At 44.5% G+C, this 20177-nt stretch overlaps 1 protein-coding gene across 3 annotated transcripts in view; it reads left to right on the top strand.

The window, feature by feature from the left end:
* COMMD10 (COMM domain containing 10) overlaps positions 1–20177 on the top strand; it is a 207889-nt gene that overhangs the window by 6494 nt on the left and 181218 nt on the right. For all 3 annotated transcript variants that reach the window (XM_019555292.1, XM_019555295.1, XM_019555294.1), the window contains exons 2-3: positions 6895–7005; positions 12224–12379. In XM_019555292.1, coding sequence (XP_019410837.1) covers positions 6895–7005; positions 12224–12379 — 267 coding nt within the window. The remainder of the gene's footprint in view (positions 1–6894; positions 7006–12223; positions 12380–20177) is intronic.

Genomic DNA, 20177 nt, shown 5'->3' with positions numbered 1-20177 from the left:
CTTGACATCAGTGACGACTCCAAGATCCTTTTCTGCCTCTGTACTGACGAGAAGGGAGTTCCCCAGCCTGTAGGTATGGTGCTGATTGTTCCTCCCCAGGTGCATCACCTTGCACTTGTTGGTGTTGAATCCCATCCTTTTCTCATCTGCCCACTCCTGTAACCTGTCTAGGCCTGATTGTAGCCTGTTCCTCCCTTCTAGCATGCCCACATCCCCCCACATCTTATTGTCATCAGCAAGTTTGAACAGGGTGCTATTTACCCCCTTTTCCAAGTCACTGATGAAGATGTTGAACAGTGCGGGCCTGAGGACCGAGCCCTGCGGAACCCCGCTGCCCGCATCCCTTCAGGTTGAAAATGACTCGTCCACTACCACCCTCTGGGTGCAGCCCTCCAGCCAGTTAGCGACCCATTTGACTGTGTAGGTGTCGACATCACAGTCCCCCAGTTTTTTAATGAGAATGGAGTGAGTGACAGTGTCAAAGGGCTTCCTAAAGTCCAGGAAGACTATGTCCACTGCTACCCCTGCATCTAAGGATTTGGTGACCTGGTCGTAGAAGGCCACCAGGTTGGTCTGACAGGACCTGCCGCTAATGAACCCATGTTGGTTGCTCCTAAGCATAATCTCCCCTGCTGGCCCTTTGTAGACATGTGCCAGAATAATTCTCTCAGAAAGCTTGCCCAGGATCAAGGTAAGACTAACTGGCCTATAGTTTCCCGGGTCTTCCTTCCTCCCCTTTTTGAAGATGGGAACCACACTGACCCTCTTCCAGTCCTCTGGCACCACACCAGAGCACCATGACTGCTTGTAAAGCCATGCCAGGGGTCCTGCAAAGACCTCAGCCAATTCCCTCAGTACTCGAGGGTGGAAATCGTCCGGACCAGCTGATTTGAATACATCCAGTCCCTCCAGAAGTTCCCTAACTAGTTCCTCACTAACCCTCAGTCTAGGTGCACCTCCACTGGAGTCAAAGGGGGGCCGACAGGGGGAGTGGCTGTTCCGGTCCCTGCTCAGGAAAATGGAGGCAAAGAAGTCATTAAATAGGTTAGCTTTGTCGTCTGGTGTGGTGACCAAATTTCCTAGCGTGTCCTGCAGGGGCCCCACGTTACCCGGAACCTTCTTTTTGCCCCCTATGTATTTAAAAAAGACTTCTTGTTGTCCTAGATCCAGGAAGTTAGTCCCAGTTCCATCTCCGTCTTGGCCTTCCTGACTGCCCCCCTGCATCCCTGAGCAACCGCAGTATAACCGCAGGGGCCTCCCTGGTGATGGCCCCTCCCTTCCATTGGGTGTGCGCCTCCTTTTTAGCTAGGAGACATTCCCGGGTGCTTTTGGTAAGCCATGGGGGCTTTCGTGCCCTCCTGCCCCCTTTGATCCGTGCTGGGATTACTTCCCTTTGGGCTTGGAGGATCGTCTCCTTAAGGAGCAACCACTGTTTTTGGACACCTGGCTCTCCTCCCCTCCAGGACCTCAGTGCCTCCCCGACTATTCTCCTTAGCTCATTGAAGTCCGCCCTCCTGAAATCTAGGGCTGCTGCCTTGCTGCAGGCCTTTGTCACCTTGCACTGGATGGTGAATTCCAGGAGGCAATGATTGCTGTCGCCCAAGTGGTCGAGCACTCGCAGCCCCCTCACCAGGTCATCACCCATGGCCAGCACCAGGTCCAGCAAGGCATCTCCCCTGGTGGGGCTGTGCACCTCCTGGGTTAGATGGAGGTCCTGCATTCTGGCTAGAAACCTACGTGCGCGGTCAGACCTGGCTGACTGCTCTTCCCAGCAGACGTCTGGAAAGTTCAGGTCACCCATGATGACCACATCCTTTGACTTAACTACCTCCGTGAGCTGACTTAAGAATTCCTGGTCTAGCTCTTCCCCTTGGTTGGGTGGTCTATAGTAGACCCCCACCATTAAATTTCTTTCTCTTTGACTGCCTTGTATTCTAAACCAGAGCACTTCAGAGTGCCCCTACTCTGATTCTTTGCTAATTGACGAGGATGTGTATTCCTTCTTAACGTAGAGCACCACGCCCCCACCTTTCCTCCTTGTCCTGTCCCTCCTGTACAGCCTATAGCCCTTAATATTCACCGCCCAGTCATGCGTTGGGTCCCACCACATTTCAGTGAGCCCCATTATGTTTGGGTTGGTGTCAGCTAGCAGGAGGGTAAATTCCTTTTGCTTGTTTCCCATAGTACAAGCATTTGTGTAGAGTCATTCGAGGCCTCCTGTGGATGTGTGCCCTGGCCCCCTACTTTCAGCATTACCCTGGCCCCTGTTGCTTACCTGTGTATATGTTCTGCTCATCGGCCTAGGCTGGGCTGTACTTGTGGGTGTTGCTTGGTTTGGCAGTCCAAGCCTTCCTCTGCCCTCATCTTCCCCTTCCCCCGGGGTTTAAAGCCTGCCGGAGGAGATCTGCCAACCTAGAAGAAAACACATGCTTGCCTTTAAGGGAAAGGTGGTGCCCATCCCATCTGAACATGTCTCTTGTCGTGATGTGTGGGTCGTTGTCGAGGAAGCCAAAGTCCGCCCTGGGACACCGTTCCCGAAGCTGCCAGTTGGTCTCCGTGATGCACGTTGCATGCCGTCTTCCACGTCCGCTCACTGGTAGGATAGAAGAGAAAACCACCTGTGTGCCTGTCTCCTTCAGCACGCCCCCCAGAGCGTGGTAGTCCGCCATCAGGAGATCAGGGCTTTTCCTGGCCGCATCATTAGTACCCACATGGATTAGGATCATGGGGTAGTAGTCGGTGGGCTGGATCATGGCCTGGATCATCCCCTTCATGTTCTGAATCTTTGCTCCCAGTAGGCAGTAGACTTCGCGTGTCGGTGTCCTGGCGACAGATGGGGCCCTCTGTACCTCTCAGGATGGAGTTGCCTATGACGATCACTCGACGCTTTTTCCTCCTGAACTGCTTAGCTCCTTTGGCCTGCTTGGATCGTGGACAGCGTGGAGTTGCCTCCTCTCCAGTTGCCTCCTCTCCTTCCTTCTCCTCCAGAGTTGCCAGGACCGTGTACCTGTTCTCCAGCTGGACTGGAGGAACTGGTACTGCTGTGTGACGAGCAGCCCTGGTGCTGGAGGTGACCGTCTGCCACTCTGCAGTGGAGTGCACTTCCCGAGGTGCTTGTCCTTTGGGTGTGTGGCCCTGCAGGGAAAGGAAATAGCTGTCTATTTCTTCCTCCGCCTCCCTGATTCCCCTCAGCCTGCTAACCTCCTCCTGGAGCTCCCTCACCTGCGCCTACAGGGCCCTAAGGCAGGCGCCTGCAGGACAGGTGTGGGAGTCCCCAATCCCTGCCCCCCCTGGGCCTTGCTGGGCAACCCCCACAGGCCAGGGGTGGGGGGAAGCCAGCCCCCCCATGGGCTCTGTCTGGGTGGAGGCCTCAGACAAGCCCCGGGAAGGCTGCGTGTCCCGGGCAGGGGCCCTGGCAGCACTCTGTGTCGAAACCATCTTAGGAGTTGCTGCTTGTTTCTGGCTTAGTGCAGTGCCTTTGCCCTGCACTATCAGGAGTCTCCCCCCTGGCCCTTTCTGCTCACCCGCCGGTGCGAATGCTGATGTAAACGCCAGCGTGCTCTTACTGAGCGTGCTTGTTTGTGCACTCTGTTCACGTGGCTTGGGAGCACGGCTCCCTACTGGCTCAGTTAAGAGGGATCTGGGGGGCTACCCCTCTGGATCTGGCTCAGCTGCGTCTGGTCCCTCTGCCCACTTACCTTAGGGGATCAGCTGCTGCTGCCTCCACTGCTGGCTCCGCTGCTGCTGCATCCAACTCTGCTTCGGGTCAGGTAAGGGGGCACACATGTGTGCGGGACAAGTGTGCCTGGATCCCTCCTCTCCTTCCTGCTCCTGAGTGACGTTCGACACCAGTGAAGTTGCAGGAAGTGACAATGAAATGGGTCTGGAAATGTGGATTAAAATCCAAAATAAAAACAATATAAAAGCAAGAATGAAATAATACCAAACACTTGACTAAAATAAACACTTTTGCTTTTCAATGAATGAAAGAAGCATAATGCAAGTCAACAGATCAAACATGGAAAAGATATCAGCCAGAGTGGGAACTAATCAAAGCAACAAAAATGGGCATTTTTGAGAATAATCTTTAAGAAGATTTACTTTTATTGAATTAATAACAAGTTATGACTAAAGGTTACATAAAACCCTGGTTTTAAATGTTGACCATAATTTAAATAGCAACATCAGAAGGGCTTGTCAGCATCATCCAGTCTTAAAATAAATTGCCGTTTTCTACACAGAGATTGATGACAACATGAAACTTGACCTCCAGGGAAGTCCATCCAAAGATAAAAAATATTTTTTCCATCAAAACTGCAGTAAAGTAGACAAGCTGTTTTCAAACTGACTTTTTAGAAAATATCGATCACAGCAGTTATATTTCTATTACTTCCAGGAAGATCTTTCTTTACTAATGAAGAAGGAGAAACAATTAAAACTGTTTGAGCTGTTAATCCAGCAGGGGAAGGAGAATACGTCCTTGTTCTGCCATTTTGACAAGTCCCTTGTTGGAACACTAAAACCCCCTTCCTGAAACTCCAAGTTGCTCATTTATTGAGAGAATCCAGTTCTTGGCAGGACCAACCCTGATAACTGCCAACAAATTAATCAAATCTTATTAGATACGGTGGGAGACTAATCTATTTACAAACAACCATAGTCTACCTACATAAAAAGCACGAAGTTAACACATGAGCAAAGTACCACATTTACTGTCAGATATACAAAGTAGAAAAAATATAAAATGAGTGTTCTGTGCTAGGCATTTTGAATACCTTCTCCCCCTCCCACCTCAAAAAGAAAAGACAAGTCTCTAGATAGGAACATAAGGTAGTTTTAGAAATGTAATTCTAAATATCTGTACTTCTATATGGTTGGATTTCTTCAACCTTAATTCTAACCCACTCCTTAACCTACATCTTGAATTCTGATTTCAACCAAAGGTATCAAAATTATCAAAATACTGAAATCTAGTTAGGCTTTTAGTTTCTGCTTTCCGTTGTGCACAGACTCCAGGAGTTGCAATGAATTATGTTCAGCTTGTATGGGAAAAGGATAAAGTTAAATATCTTAGCCCTTTATAATCAGCTCTAGTATTTGTCTAAAATCTCCTGGATTTATTCCACAAAATAGGGCTGTACACTTAGCCCCTACAAGTTTTAATTCAAGATGTTCTTCTGTTTCTTGCCTGACTAAAAATGTCCTCATCTTTGATTAAAAATCCCTGTGCTGCAGTCTTCATCAGAAAATATACTGCTACCTTAGCAAGCACTGGGGAATTTGGGACCTTGCTCTGCTTATTTGAACGAGGATAAGATAAAGGTAAGGAGAAAACCCTCTCTGTTTTCCCTGAATGTCATCTATTTGAAGACTTGCAGAAGAACCCTCAACAGCTTAACTCCTGCACAGAAAAAAAAAGGCATGAGCACTTCCTCTTAAAGCCTATATTTGCTCACTTTGCTAGGAATGACCAAGCCTTTGCCTTCTATTTCATTTGTTGTTTTGTTTTTTGGGGTTTTTTTACAATGGTGAATTCACAGTGAAGTCCAAAATGGTGAGACACCGCCTCAAACTGAAAGCAAACTTTGTGTCCTGTCAGTCATATATCATCATTTTAAATTTTTCTGCATTGAATGGTGCTACTGCTGCTTTTCTTATGGATCTACCCCTACAATACCTCCATGCGAGGGAAAGCACTCCCTAGGCATCCAGACAGGAAACTTACTAACACTAACTCTTCTCTAGTACACATGCATATACAAGCTGTCTACCAGCACCTACAGCAGAGTCAGATTTAAAAGGGGAAAAAAAGAGGAGGCTGAAAACTTGGGATAAGACCAGAACTGCCTGGAGAGGCAGAACCTTCTGTTGACACCGGCAGACATATGGGGAGGGAGTGCGGGGGGCCTTTATTTTCAGTTTTGTGGAGAATCCACCCGAGAGGTCTGGGCTCATTTAATATACAAAGACCTGCAACACATCTTCCTGGAGGAGAGAGCAGGGCAATGAAGGGTTTAGGGAAAAAAAAAAAAAGGGGGTCCCAGGGGAGCGCCCCTCCCAGCATCTTAAACACTTCTTCGGTTTTCTGCTTGTGGCGGAAACTTTGCAGATGTTGAGCGAAGAACACCTGTGGTCTTGAACCCATTGCTCTGCCTGAACTGCCAAGAAGGTGGCTGGATGTAGAGCATCTCTGGGCTGGGCTCCTCCTGCCTCCTGTCCAGCCGGCTCCAGCAACCATGCGCCCTGCAGCCCCGGCCCGGCCCTGAGGTGCCCCCAGCTTTGCGTGGGGCGTTACCCAGTACTTCAGTCCACCACACACGCGGGCAGGGCGTGGGCCATGCTGCAGCTCCCCTGGCTGTGTGCTGGGGGCAAGGGGCGGAGCCAGAGGAGAAGTTGCAGGCGCTGTCCCCAGCTCGTACAGTCAGGCGCAGCTGGGGCAGCCCCGCACCATGCAGCCCTCAGTGCAGTGGTGGCGGGACGCAGCTCACATGATAAGCCCAGCGCTGTGGAGGAAAGCAGCTCCCCCTTCCTTGCTGCTGGCTGGGTCCCATGGGCCGGCCCTGCCTGCCTCGACTTGCTGCCACCCCGCTGCCGCTCTGGAGCACGGAGCAGGCACCAGGACTCCTCGCCTGTCCCGAGTGAGGGACCTCGGGCCAGAGAAAATGGCTTGGTGGGCTACATGGTGACCCATGGGCTGTATGTTGGACAAGGCTGGATTAAGTCCTTGTTGTCCTGATAATATTTTTCCACTAGACAGTTATCTTTTTGCTCCCATTTAACACCCCCCACACCCAAAAAAACCCCCCACTCATTGAAGTTAGAAGTAAATCTGTATTTTGAAAAATTCTGGATGGTAGATTGAATGCCAGAAATAAACCCATTTTTATATTTTAGGCTGAGAACAACTTTAGTGAAGAGGAGGAAGAAAAACTTCAAGCTGCTTTTTCACTGGAGAAGCAAGATCTTCATCTGATCCTTGAAACAATATCATTTATTCTGGAGCAGGTACCATTTTTATCTGTATAAATTAAGTATTTGAAATGTACTGTTTGTTGATAGAAATATAAATACAGGGAAAGTTAAAGTAGATGTCCTGAAAACTTACATCTTAAACATGCTATTTTTTATTGAAGGCTGTATTCTGTTTCTTTTCGTAGCACTGAATATTAACTGACTCAAGCACTTGTGCAGTGATGCTCTACATCAGGGATGGGGAATGTCAGGCCCGCGGGCTGGATCTGGTTGGCCGGGTACTCTCTTTCCCAGCTGCGTTTGCCTGCATAGCTTGTACTGGTCTCCATGGAAATCTGAGCCTCAGCCACACTGGCAGTGCACACAGCAGAGCAGTGCAGGGGGCTGCCCCAGAGCCAGGGCAGAGTCAGGATTTATAGCCTGCATGCTCTGGGCTGGGGCATGCATGCAGGGGATCGTGGCTCTACCCCGGCTCCACACAGGCTGTCACTGCTGCACAGAGCCAGGGCAGAGCCACAATCCCCTGCCCGGAGTGTGCAGGCTATAGATTGCGGCTCTGCCCTGGCTCCAGAACAAACTGCCCCTATCGCAAGATCCCAGCAGCTCCAAGGCAGCCCCTTGCCCTGCTCTGCCGCACACGCTGTTGGTATACCTGAGGCTCGGGTCTCCATGGAGACTGGCACAAGCCATGTGGGCGGGGGTGACTGGGAAATGGAGTCCCTGGCCAACAAGTGGCCCGGAGGTTGCCCATCCCTGCCCTACATGATGTGAATACTGGTGGTCTTTTTGTACCCTGCGCTTATCAACAAATCTCTAAAGATCATAATCTGATTCTGTTGCTTACAGTTTATCGGATTGCCTTGATTTTTTTTTTTTTAAGTACATAGTTTTGCAAGATTTGCAGTTACTCTGCAATACCTCTATTACAATACTTACCCTTTTCTTAAGGGGGAATACTCCTGTGAAAGTTGATGGCACTATTTATATAGTAAGAACTTGAAGGATGAGCTCATACACTTCGCTTAATTTTTCTTGCAAAGTTATTCTAATTTAGTTCTGATATTTTAATTTTTCTCTGAAGTGGTTAATATTTAGTTTTTGCTGTAGAAAATATGCATATATTTTGTCAAACAGATTCTTTAGAAATGCTTCTGTGATGCACTAGGTTTTACCTAGTGCAGCACAGAAATGAATACAAAATTTTAGGAAAAGAACTTGGGGTAGGGGGAAGAGTGTAGGATTTTGGCTTCTGTTGGGAAAGTGAAGTGATGAGAAGCGTATACTAAACCAAAAAGAACAGAACACTTATTTTCATTTGTATAGGAATATAGGGTAGATATGAGTTTTGCTTTGCTGAATAATAGCTGTGTAAATAGACTAGCTTTAAAAATGTAATTGGATAATGGTTAATTTTCTTTTGTTGTAACAAAGGTGAGTTCTTCTTCATTTTCCAGTTAAATAAACCCTGAGAAAAGCAGTCTTATTTAAAAATTTTTTTTAAAGCAGGCATGTAACTTTAAGTACATGCCAAAATGCTTTCTTGAATCAGATTTGTATATAGTAATGCAGTTTTACTTTATCATTTGAGTGATTGTGCATGTATATTTTTCTGTAGACATACGTCCAGTACTCTGCAGCTGGAGTCTTGGTAGCAGAAACACTATGCATGTGTCTTGCTCTCTACTGAGGAAATAAAAAGTGCATGACCACATAACTCCCTTTCATTTTTTTTCTACTCCTACCTATGGAGTAAGAGATTTCTGTTTCCCTTCAGTAAACAGTTTTCTCTTAGAGATAAATATTTTCCTAGCTTTCCTGAGGGAATTCTTCCTGATTTCCTAGAGTACCTGGGTTGTAATTATGCAGAAGTTAGCAGGTTTCAAGTGCATGCCTCCTGCAGAGCTCTTATGCTTGCTAACATCAAGTTGTTTGTTTTGTTTAACCAAGGGACACTTGAAGGATAAGTGTTCAATTTTCTAATCCTCCTTATCTTGTATTAGACAATGTAGAGAAATTTGCTTGAGGGAAAGCATATTATTAAAAAAAGCTTTGGGTTCCTTTCATTGTACCCTGGTTATTCAGCTGCTGAAAGAGCTGAAAGATCCTACTCAAAGATTCCCCCTCTAATGCCATGTGGAAAAGAGGTTTCTCTTTCCTCCTTCAGCTCAGGCCACATGCATGGTGTGCAAGTCTAAATTGAAACTTCCCAAACTTCTCCATAAAGACTCACTTTACAAACAACCATTATAAATCTTCGATCATTGAACTGAGATTACAGTGAAGAAATACTGCTTCTGTGCACTGATTGAGGAGCTGCTGTCAACTCCTGAATTGATATAGTAGGTCTTGTTGAGATTAGCATCATGCAGGTACTCCTCACTTAACGTTGTCCCGGTTAATGTTGTTTTGTTATTACATCACTGATCTGTCAGAGAACTCATTTAAAGTCACGCAGTGTACGTTATAATGTTATTTGGCTGCCGCCTGCTAGTAGGTAACTACTTTGTGACATAATTGCATTTGCTTAACATCATTTTACTTAAAGTTGCATTTTTTCAGAATGTAACCACAACATTGAGCGAGGAGTAGCTATATTCTTCTTTCTCTTGGATACCCTTCACCTCTGGTGCTGACAGCTGCAGCTCAATTGAAACTGACAGTTTCAGTACCTGTTATTTCTGGGCCTCTTTCTTCAACTGAAGAAGCCCTTTGAATTAATACATATTAAATATAATATATCACAAGTTAATATATTGGGAAAATAACATATATCTTTTTTTTGCTTGAGCATTTATTAGTGGATAGCAATCTGCTCTACTTCCTGGCACTATGCTTATCACTTCTCCAGCATATGACCACTAGTTTATTCAAATTGTATTAAGCACCCTCTGTGGTATTGATCTACTTTTGGTATGGAAGGCTGTTACTCAATGGAGAACCATTCCACCCTTCCAAGAAGATTATTATGCTGCTGCTTCCAGCTGAAATAAGGTGGTAAGCAATGTTTCCATACTAAAATCAGTAAGGGCAGTCATTCTGGTAGATTCCATAATTTTGTTCCAGACACGTCCATGCCTAAGAAATCTTCTCAATAGGTTTCACCGAAGTGGCCCTATAAACATTTACAGCTCTACCTTAGCCACGTTTGACTCCATGAAATGCCTGTGGGGCACAAGTCCTATCTTTTCTCTCTTCCGATTCCTCACTTCCAGTTCCTCACCCATGAACTATCCAAGTTAGATGGGAAGGGAAGTTCAGCCTTCAGTATCATTGGAGCAGATAGTCCAGTTAGACATAGCAGAGGAAGAGATGTTGGAATAAGCATCAGCTTAAATCTTGCCCTACTCTCCGAATGATGCATTAGCCAAGAAGACCATGTCACCTATTTATGAGGACCTTACAGCTTTTCAGATGGGCCTGGCTTCAAATTTAGGGAAATAAATAGAAAAGACTCGGGCAGATACACACCCTAAAAAACATCAGCTCAAGATGTGGAGGGAGCAGTGACTAGTAACGTGGTTCTTGATCCAAATAAAATGTTATGGAACTTGCTACCTGCTTCTTAAAGGGCTAGTGGGTATTAGGATACCCACATTTCAGGGTGTTTGAGCAGTTCTTTATGTACCTTGGTGCACAGTTTCTTGTCATAGCAGCTGTAAATGAATGCTTGGAATGATTACAAACTAAATCAGTGCCAAAGGAAAAAGTGTAAAAGAAACTTGGCCTGTTCAGGTGAAACAGATCTCTTTTCAGAGCTAATTAACCTTGACGCAGCACAGGGTTAGTGTGGCTCTATACTGTTTCCAGTTCCACAGCGTGTGTATGCAGAGCTAGTTCAGATATTTCTGTGTGGTGCTGTAAAGTCTTAATCTAAATCCCCTGGAGAGATGCTGTTTTAATGAAGCTGAGAGTATCTTTATCAATATCTGGAAAGAGTCAGTAACGAATCTTTTGAATTAGAACAGGTTTTCTGTGTTGGGCTGTGGCCAGCCAGCTGTTTCCCACTCAAATGAGGCTCTAACAATTGCAGTATTTAGTATACTAAAGAACAGTGTGCTGTCTGGTAACTTAGAGTTCAGTTAGCTGCAATCATTCTTGGCTTTTCATCCTTGGATACAAGGAAGAGGAAGTCTTTTTCACATGCTGCAGATGACAAGGTTTCTCAAAGGCCTTGTCATGGCCTTTGTACATACAGGTTCCAGACCGATTCAGTCCAGTTTCAGTCACTGAACTTTCTTTTTTGATTGTTGACACACTGTTCTGAACATATGACCTCCTGTTCTGTTTTGTACATGATGTAGAAAACAGCATTTGTAGTAGCAGTACTACTGCAGGTACTTTTGGCAGATCTGCATCATACCATATTTCTTAAGAACAGTCTCTTTGAGACTGCATCTAAAATTTGTGGTAGGATTTGTGGTAAGGTAAGAGTTGGCAGTTTCTGGGTTGGGGCTCTGGGCAGGCAGTGGGTCAGCTGTGAACACCACTGGCAGGTTCTGCATCCAAGCTTCTGAACCTGTGCACCATGTCCATAGCTGCTGCTGGTCCACTGTGGTGCAAGCCCTGCCTAGGTCCACTCAATGCCTGATACTGCTGGGTCCCCCACTGTCTGCCCAGCACTACATGGAGGCTGGAGCTGCCAGTTGCCCTTGAGCCAGATCCAGTGAGTTGACAACTGTCCACCCGCAGGCCAGATCAAACCTGTTGGTGGGCCAGTTTTTGCCCACCCCTGGACTAATGCAAGGGGGTGATACAGTCTTCAATACAATCCTTTACCAAACATTACGCTGTAGTTCCAGCTTTCTAGTCTGACGTGAATTTTGTCAAGGCAGTCCTTTATTCATTGACCTTTGATAGACTCAAGTCCTACCATCTGCGATTACAACTGCTTTGGAATCACTTACAATAGATTGTATACATGATTGCTCAGTGTTACTCTTTGAGATGTGTTGTGTACATGCACATTACATGCCTTCATGCACACCTTGAATCTTAGGAATAGTCATTTACGGTGTTCCATTTCAAAGGAACTTGATAGGGCATTGGGACAGCTACACCATTTTAAGTCCTCTGCTGAGAGCAGGAGAAAACACAGGATCCTAGATGCACCACAGTAGTATTGCTGGCAGAAGTCTCCAAGTAGTGTGTGCTGGGTTCACATGTGTAACCATGAAGTGTGTATGCACAGACCATCTCAAAGAACAGCAGTTACGGTGGAGATAAATAATAGTTGTGTTTCTCTCTTTAACAGGCAGTGTATCATAATTTGAAACCAGCTACTCTGCAACAACAACTGGAGAGCGTTCACCTTGATCAAGACAAAGCAGAAGCATTTGCTAGTGCATGGGCTGCTGCAGGTCAAGATACAATTGAAAAGTTCAGACAGAGGATTTTGGCTCCTCAGAAGGTAGGAATTGTTCTTACATAAAATGGAGCAATAAACATTTTGCTTGGAACTAAAAAGTTTGTTTTTTAATAGAAGGGAACAGGCCTGTGTCCTTGTTTAAAACTGGTAATTAAAATTAACAATAAAATGCAAATATTCCAACATTAATTTTTGCATACTGTTGACCAGGAAAACCTGTTCAGAGGCCAGTAAAGAAAGGTGTGTCACATTCTGGTGTTTCTAAAATTCAATAGCTGGTTAAATTATACAAACAGTGCTGAATGTTTTAAGAAACAATTTAATGTGTTTTCTCTATTGCCACATATAATTTACTCATAGTTTCATACATGCATGTTTGCAAGAGATGCTGGATCAGGCTTTTTTTTTTTCTAGTGGAGGTCTATTTTTATTATTAATTTAGGTAGAGTTTTAGTAATTAACTAGCAAATTGCCCATCAAGAATGATGGTGGGGGTGGGGTGGGGACAGAGGCCTGCATCCAGGGCTGGGACTGGGGCCAGGGCCTGCCTCCCCACTGCTGCTTTGGGCTGGGATTCGGATCAAATATTTGTGCCAAATACATATCAAGATAAATAACTTCCATAGTTTGAGTACATGAATGCTAGATTTGCTCATGCGGTCCTGGGCTTCTGCCGTTTTGAAAATGACACGTTCATAAATATCTAAATATGCAGGATCCAAACACTCAGAAACACTAAAACGCCAGAAAGAATCTGGAAGTGTTTTATTTTGCCTTTAACAACAAACTAAGTTACTGGTATATCAAATAAAATCTATGTATTTGCTTCCTTTTCTTTGCATTTACTGATGGAGTCCTGCAACAACTGTTTGATCTAGTAGATGAAGAGTCTCCTTTTGGAGATTTTTCATGGCTTTGTTTTCATCTTGAGTAGTATAGCTACATTTTGTCAATATCTTGCCTCCCAGTAATGCCAGCCTTAGATATTTGGCTCATAATTATTCTTCCAGTAGGAGAATACGATATAATAGAATTTTTCACATACTTTAATTGTCTACCAGTACAATACTTTTCTCAAACCTGTAAGACAGCTGTGTGTAGGACTGCAGTGAACTAAATGTAGCTCTTGAGGTATAATTTGAATACTAGGATAGTATTATCAATTTATTTTTCCTGCTTGTCCTAGAAATCTTCAAGGACTCAGTCCTGCAGACCCTTTTTCAAATAGAATATCCCTCTGAAGTTAATGGGATTTTCTCCTGACTAAGGACTTGCAATTGGTTAATGTGCCTCAAACAGAACACATTTAAAAAGACAAATAGGACTTATGGCCCGTCTTTATTATTAATGTCATACGAGTGCACAATGTAAGTGTAGGTTGTGTTTCATCCAATTGTTTCATTATTTATTTGTGTACTATTTTAAGTGAATAATCCTATTTTTTTCTGAATTTTGCTAACAAGAAACTGTATACTGTAGGTCTTGAAGTCAACAAATAATCTTTTTTGACTTTATTGAAGGTCATTTTTGATCACTTGCACATACTTGATTATGTTTGTATGTCTTGGGCAACAGTGGGAAATACATGCAGTGTTTCCTTATTTAGAACACATTGGTTTAGTCTTGGCAGCCCCCTCACTAATGTTTTTCTTAGCCTTCAAATATAGGAATAATGAATGTTCTTTGAGGAGATCTTTTACTTTGAGAGTGGAATACTTTCTCTATAAATGAGATAACTGTCACTCCCATTACTGAAATTAATTGATAACAATATATTTATTTCTTACAAATGGATAAGATATCTGAGGTAATATTTTTCCCAAACAGTTGAAACTATAGATGCATCTATAGGTATATTAGATGGCCAGATGCCACCCTCTGAATACTTCTTTCTATATGTACATTTTTATGCGTGTAGCTTCCTGTGCTGTCACTTTTGTATGGAAATGATAGAATGTAGTAATTGAATTTTCAAAGGAACCTAAGGGAATAGGTGCCTAAATGACCTGGAAATTTGATGCAAGTCAAGCAGCTATGTTTCTTAGCCTCCTCTGGACACCTCAGCCCGTGTGTATGAAAATGTTTGTGATGAATATAGCTGCAAACGAAATCAGGCCTATATAAATCAGCCTTTTTATACAAAGTAACACAGACTTTCTGAGAATGTATTTGAGAATATTTATCAAAATCTACTTCCTGTAGGAAGTTCCAGCATCATTAAAATGTACTTTTTATCTTCACTTTTCAGTATTTTAATGTGTCTTTCTATCTAGTTAAATATTTGATGTGGCTCTACTTAAAAGAAGAACATTAGAGGTGATACTGTAGCTCTGGTAACATTCCATGTTGCTGTAAGCATGAGCTATGAATGTTCAAACTGTCTAAAAATGTCTGCTTTAAAGATTCCCCATTTGGAGTACCATTTATAAATGTTGTACACACCCATATTCTTTCCATTGTGGGGGAAAGTTTCAGTACATATTAATGAAACTGCTAGAACTTATGCTGCCCCTCAGCAGATCAGTTGTTAAGGTCCCTTCTGTACATCTGATGAAGTGAGCATCAGCTCATGAAAGCTTGTGCTGGATATATATGTATAGATCTAGTTTAGGGTGGCTATCATAGAGGACAGTCTGGTTGTCCTCTGTCCTCTCTAGATATGAAACCTGAAGCCTTTACATCCTCTATTTTTCTCTTGAAAAGAAAAATAGAGGACATAAAGGTGTCAAGTGTTGTATCAATAGAGGACAGAGTAGTAGAAAACTGGAATGTCCTCTGTGATGACCACCCTACTTCTGTTTGTCTATCTTATCTACTTGGATTAATTTATAACGTGTAAATTTATCTTGCCTCACAGTCAGTTTGATGGCATTTATTTGTTTTGTTATAATACAATGTGTGTGTATATACATATCTATGTATTTTATTATTTGAATATTGTATTAGATCAATTCCAAGGCTGCAGGCAATGTTCTAACTAGAATGACTTACTGGCTTTTAGTGAAAATCAGAAGATGGGGAAAAGCCTTTCCCACTTGGAACTGATCTGTAATTTCCCTGTTTAATGCCACCTAACAGCTGTGGGGGAGATGCTCACCGAACTGGAGAAGCTGGAGGAAAGTGAATACAGGGTGCTCGTTACTTCTTTTTGCTAGTGTGATGTTTCCCAATTATTGGCTTATTGGTGAATGAAAGGGCACCAGCCACCTCCTGTCCTGTCCAATCTAGGGGTAAGGTGGTGAGGAGAAAGGTACTTTGGACATGAGTGTAAAAGTCACACACAACCTTTTGCAGGGGTGGAGGAGGAGTTTGGGAATGAGGGTCCAAAGAAACTTTTGCATGGATCAGAGGTAGGATGGGTAGGTTTAAATAAAAGTCTCTGATATACGGGAGTTGGAGGGCATGGACCCCCTGGTGTGGTGTTGATTTAGGTAAGTCTTCCAAAGCAGTGTCTTCTGTAAGCTTTTACTGTAGTATTGACTGATCTTATGGGTGCAGCAGCCTTAAATGCTACTGCTGCTTGCTCCTGTAGAGAGTCTTTATTTTATATTTTAGTCATTTGGATTCTAACCACTTTCCACCTTATTCTGTAATGACTTAGTAGCCAACCATGGAATCAGTCAAGGTGTCTAAGAGTACTCTACTATTGTCATTTTCTTGATGCATTGCATATCCAAGGTCAGTTTCATAATAGTCTCTTCCTTTTCCACTGGGCTACGCCACTTCAGCAGATACCACTGTGACTTACTGTTTCTGTAGAGTTTCACTGTTTAGCATATTAGTCATTCAGGCAGTAGGAATTGTAGATAAACCAGTCCTTTAGGATAGAAATGCATAAGTTTATGGGACAGGTAATAGGACGGAGTGTTCCTGAAGTAACAACTGGAGCATATGATGTATGGATTTGAGTATCTGGTGGTTGACATTATAGGTTTGAAAGGAAATTAATTTCTGTGCAGGACGTGTTTGGCAGTTGCATGCTTTGTGACTTCTCTTGGTCACCTCTAAGGAACATTAAGATTCCCCGCCCCCCCCCCATTTTTCTGTGAATGTTATCTGGCTTTTAGGGTTTTTTTGTGCCTGCCTTTAGTTCCATCAGGAGTACTAGCACAACCTAGCCACTCTCACCTCTACTAAAGTACTTCTTAGGAACCTGGCTAGTAGGTTTTATGCTCATGTATTCAGGATTCAACCATTTGGTAGATAGGAGGGGAACATTCCCCCTAGTCAAATTGCAAGGATCATTTCTTTGCTTTCTTTTTGTGTAACACAGGGTGTGTTTTTCTTCCTGTGATCATCCTGCTGGGTTGAGGGGGCAGGAAGCAGGGTGGCAGGGAACAGTAGCCCCAGCCAGGCTGGGTTGTGGGACAGTCTGAGCCCAGTGGCTCATCCAGGGGTGTGGCCAGGTGGCTTCTGCTGCAGCTGAGCTCAGATTGTCCCACGATCTGGCCTGGCAGGGCCCCATCCTCAGACTGCTGACCAGTCAATTGTGTGTTGCCAGAGGTAGGCACAAAACACTCCCACCCCACCATTCAGACAGGTGGGGGTGAGGAAGTGCTTTTGGATCAGCCGGCATGTCCCTCCCCTCCTTCCTTTCCACCTCCCCTTCCCCTTTCCCCTCCCCCTCCCCTGGGTAAGAGGCAAATATGCCAGGGGAGATGCTGATGCCATGCCCTGGGTGCATGCCATCCCCGCCCTCAGGTGCATACCCCTTGTAAACTGTTTAAGTACCCCTAGGGGTATGCCTACACCTAGCTGAGCACACCATATATTAAAGGTAAGTAAAAATGATTTTTATACACTATACTGTACAGTATTCAAGTCCCTAACCCCATTTTTCCCACAAGCCTTTGCTTTTATCAACCATGATTTTGCCAACCACGGGAACTTTCTGGAGCCTAACCCACACAGTTGGCGAGGGAAACCTGTATATAACTTGGAACACCATGTGGTGCTGTCATTATGTTGCTTTGCTGTACTTCCTTGGTCAGAGAACATCTATCTCCTGAAGCAGATGAATAACTACTGTGAAGGTGTGTTGGGTAATATTTGAGGCAATAATTTATTATCATGCTGTTTATTAGGGCTGTGCAAAGCTTTGGTCTCTGATTTTGATTCAGCCCGATTTGTTGGCCGAATCTCCGAATTGAATCAGGAGACCCTTTAATCTCTCCAAATCGAATTGGAACCCTTTGAATCGATTTGGATAGATTTGAAGTTTTGGACATAGAGACAGCTTTACATGAGCCCCTGCTACATACCTCTAGGTAGCAGGGGCTTGTGAGTGTTGCAATGCTGGGGTGCATGGAGTGTCCCACAGAAGCATGGGGGCTCCCCGGCGCACTCAGAAGCAGACCCAGAAATGGAAAGACTTCCAGTTTACTTTCAGGTTCCCTGGGGAGCATGCAGGGGGCCCCCCGCTCCCCTCTTGCTCGGTGACTGGTGCCTCTGGGGTTGGGGGGGCACCTGGGATCCCCCTGCAGCCGATTGGGTCTGGTGCCTCCTGGGTCGGGGTGGGGGGAGCAGCACACTCCCCAGCAGACCTAGAAGTGGACTGGAAATACTTCCAGTCTACTTCTAGGTTCACTGCCAAGCACATGCAGCCGTCCCGTCCTCTCCCTCCCCCCGACCCCGTTGGACACTCCATGCGCCCCAGCATCACAGCAATCACAAGCCATTCCTGCTACCTCAGGATATGTAGAAAAAACATTTAAAGCTGTGTCCATGGCCGAATTGCTGATTCTCTGAATTGGCATTGAATCTTCAGATTTGGATTCGGCCGAATCGAATCAGGGACAATGATCCAAATCAACGAAGGCTCAACAGTGGAGCCTGAACAGGTTCATAGCCTCTCCTCATAGGGCCTGCCCTGCTGCCCCTTGATCATGTAAGTGGCTCTCCTCTGCACCCTCTTGATTTTGTCCACATCCCTCCTGAAGTGTGGTGCCTAGAACTGAACGCAGTACTCCAACCGCGGCCTGACCCATGTCATATAGAGGGGGAGGATCACCTCCTTGGACCTGCTGGTGATGCATCTGTGGATGCATGACAAGGTGCAGTTAGTCTTCCTGATTGGGGGACTGGGGGAAAGTCTGTTCACCAGGGCCCCCCTTGGAGTCACCAGGAGCAATGGCCACAAGCTGAGGGAGGACAGATTTAGGTTAGATAGAACTACTTCACTGTAAGGGTGGCCAGGAGCCTGGAATAGGCTTCCCAGAGAGGTGGTGCTCTCAGCTTCCCTGGAAATCTTCAAGAGGAGACTGGATAGGCATTTGGCTGTGTTCTTATGACCCCTGCCACCCCCAGTGCTCCTTCCTGCCCATGGCAGGGGGTCGGACTAGATGATCTGTCTAGGTCCCTTCCGACTCATTGATTCTATGACCACATTGGCGGCCCATGTTCATCTTGGAGTCACAGTAACCGTGGTATTCTAACAGTTGTGTGTGGTGAAGCTGGAACTGATAAAAATGTAGCAAAACTGCAACTTTTAAGGTTTTCACCCAAGGGCAAGGATGGGAAGCAACTGCTATAATGTAAAAGTTAATATACCAGCAGCTTCCTTTTTGAAATGGCTCCAGATGTATCTGTTCCCATATCCTGTATCATCATCCCTTTGTAGATTTGTCTTACCATGAATTACATTCAGTACAAAATCAGGATCAAAATGATTGTTGAGGCATGTAACTAATGTTGTAGTTAACCATAGTTTTCCTGTCTACTTGGATTGAATTCTGGTTTGCCAGGAAGTAGATGCTGTCCAAACTTTTTTCTCCCATCTTTTTTTTTAAAAGATTTTTTTTAAAGATTAAAAACAGTTTTTCAATCTGTGTAGTGCTACTTTTCAATACAGTGATGTGAGGGACAACAGCCAGCAGAATTAGAGCTAGAAGCAGTTCGTTCTGTATTTTGTCTGGTTGTTTGAATCCACACCATATGGGAAAAATCCCAAAGGTATCTAGTTCAGCAATTGATTTTCTTTTAAAGGGGTACATATGTAATAAATGAACATACCCAAGCCCCTTGACTAAGCATTAACATATCTGTAGAAATACTTTTCTGGAATTTGTGATCTCTAAAGTAATTGCGGGGGGGAGGGGAGGGGAGAAGAGAATTAGGGCTATATTCTTTCACTTTGTAACCAAATTCTTCCTAGTTGCAATAAGAATGTTGGTTACAGAATGAGAAGGAATCGTTAATAAAGATAAGAAATGGAGAAATTCTGCTTCGTCTGTGCCTGTTCTACTGATCATCAGTGTTTGGTGGAGGCAGCTACAGTGTTGTTAAAATGGGAGGATTATGATGGATGTAGCAAGGTAGGATATAATTTCTACTTAGTCTGATACTTTAAGAATATTTAAATTTGTTAATGGTCAGCATCATGGTCAGTCTGTGGTAAATACTCAGATTTTCAGATCATCCAATTGGATGATGATTTTACTTTGTTGCATAATTGGGTCTCTTGAATAGTCTTAGATATTCTTGTATTGGTTGATTAGTCAGTTTTCTTAACATTTTCACTTCCCTCCCTCCATAAAGTATAAAAGTTTATTCTGCAACTGGGCTATTACGCTTATAAAATACCTTTTAAAAATTGAACACTTGTTCCCATTGAACACTTGTTCATAGACTGTTATGATTTTGTCTAACCAGCTACTTCGCTTAGTCTGCAGTTCTTCCCCAATAATTTCTGCATCAAGCTCATAATTTCTGTGGAAGATCTGGCATATTTAAAAAAAACAAAAACCCCCAAACAGACAAACAAAATGGGGAGAGGGGTTAAATGGGTGGGGCAGTGCAGTGCAGCTTGGCTCAGGGAGCTGATGGTGAGCCAGGGGCAGCA

Source organism: Crocodylus porosus, unplaced genomic scaffold, assembly GCF_001723895.1.
Source record: "Crocodylus porosus isolate Cpor-Errol unplaced genomic scaffold, CroPor_comp1, whole genome shotgun sequence".
In the NCBI taxonomy this organism is placed as follows: Eukaryota; Metazoa; Chordata; order Crocodylia; family Crocodylidae; genus Crocodylus; species Crocodylus porosus.
Note: the sequence above shows the minus strand (reverse complement) of the source record. Positions and strands in the feature narration are given on the sequence as shown.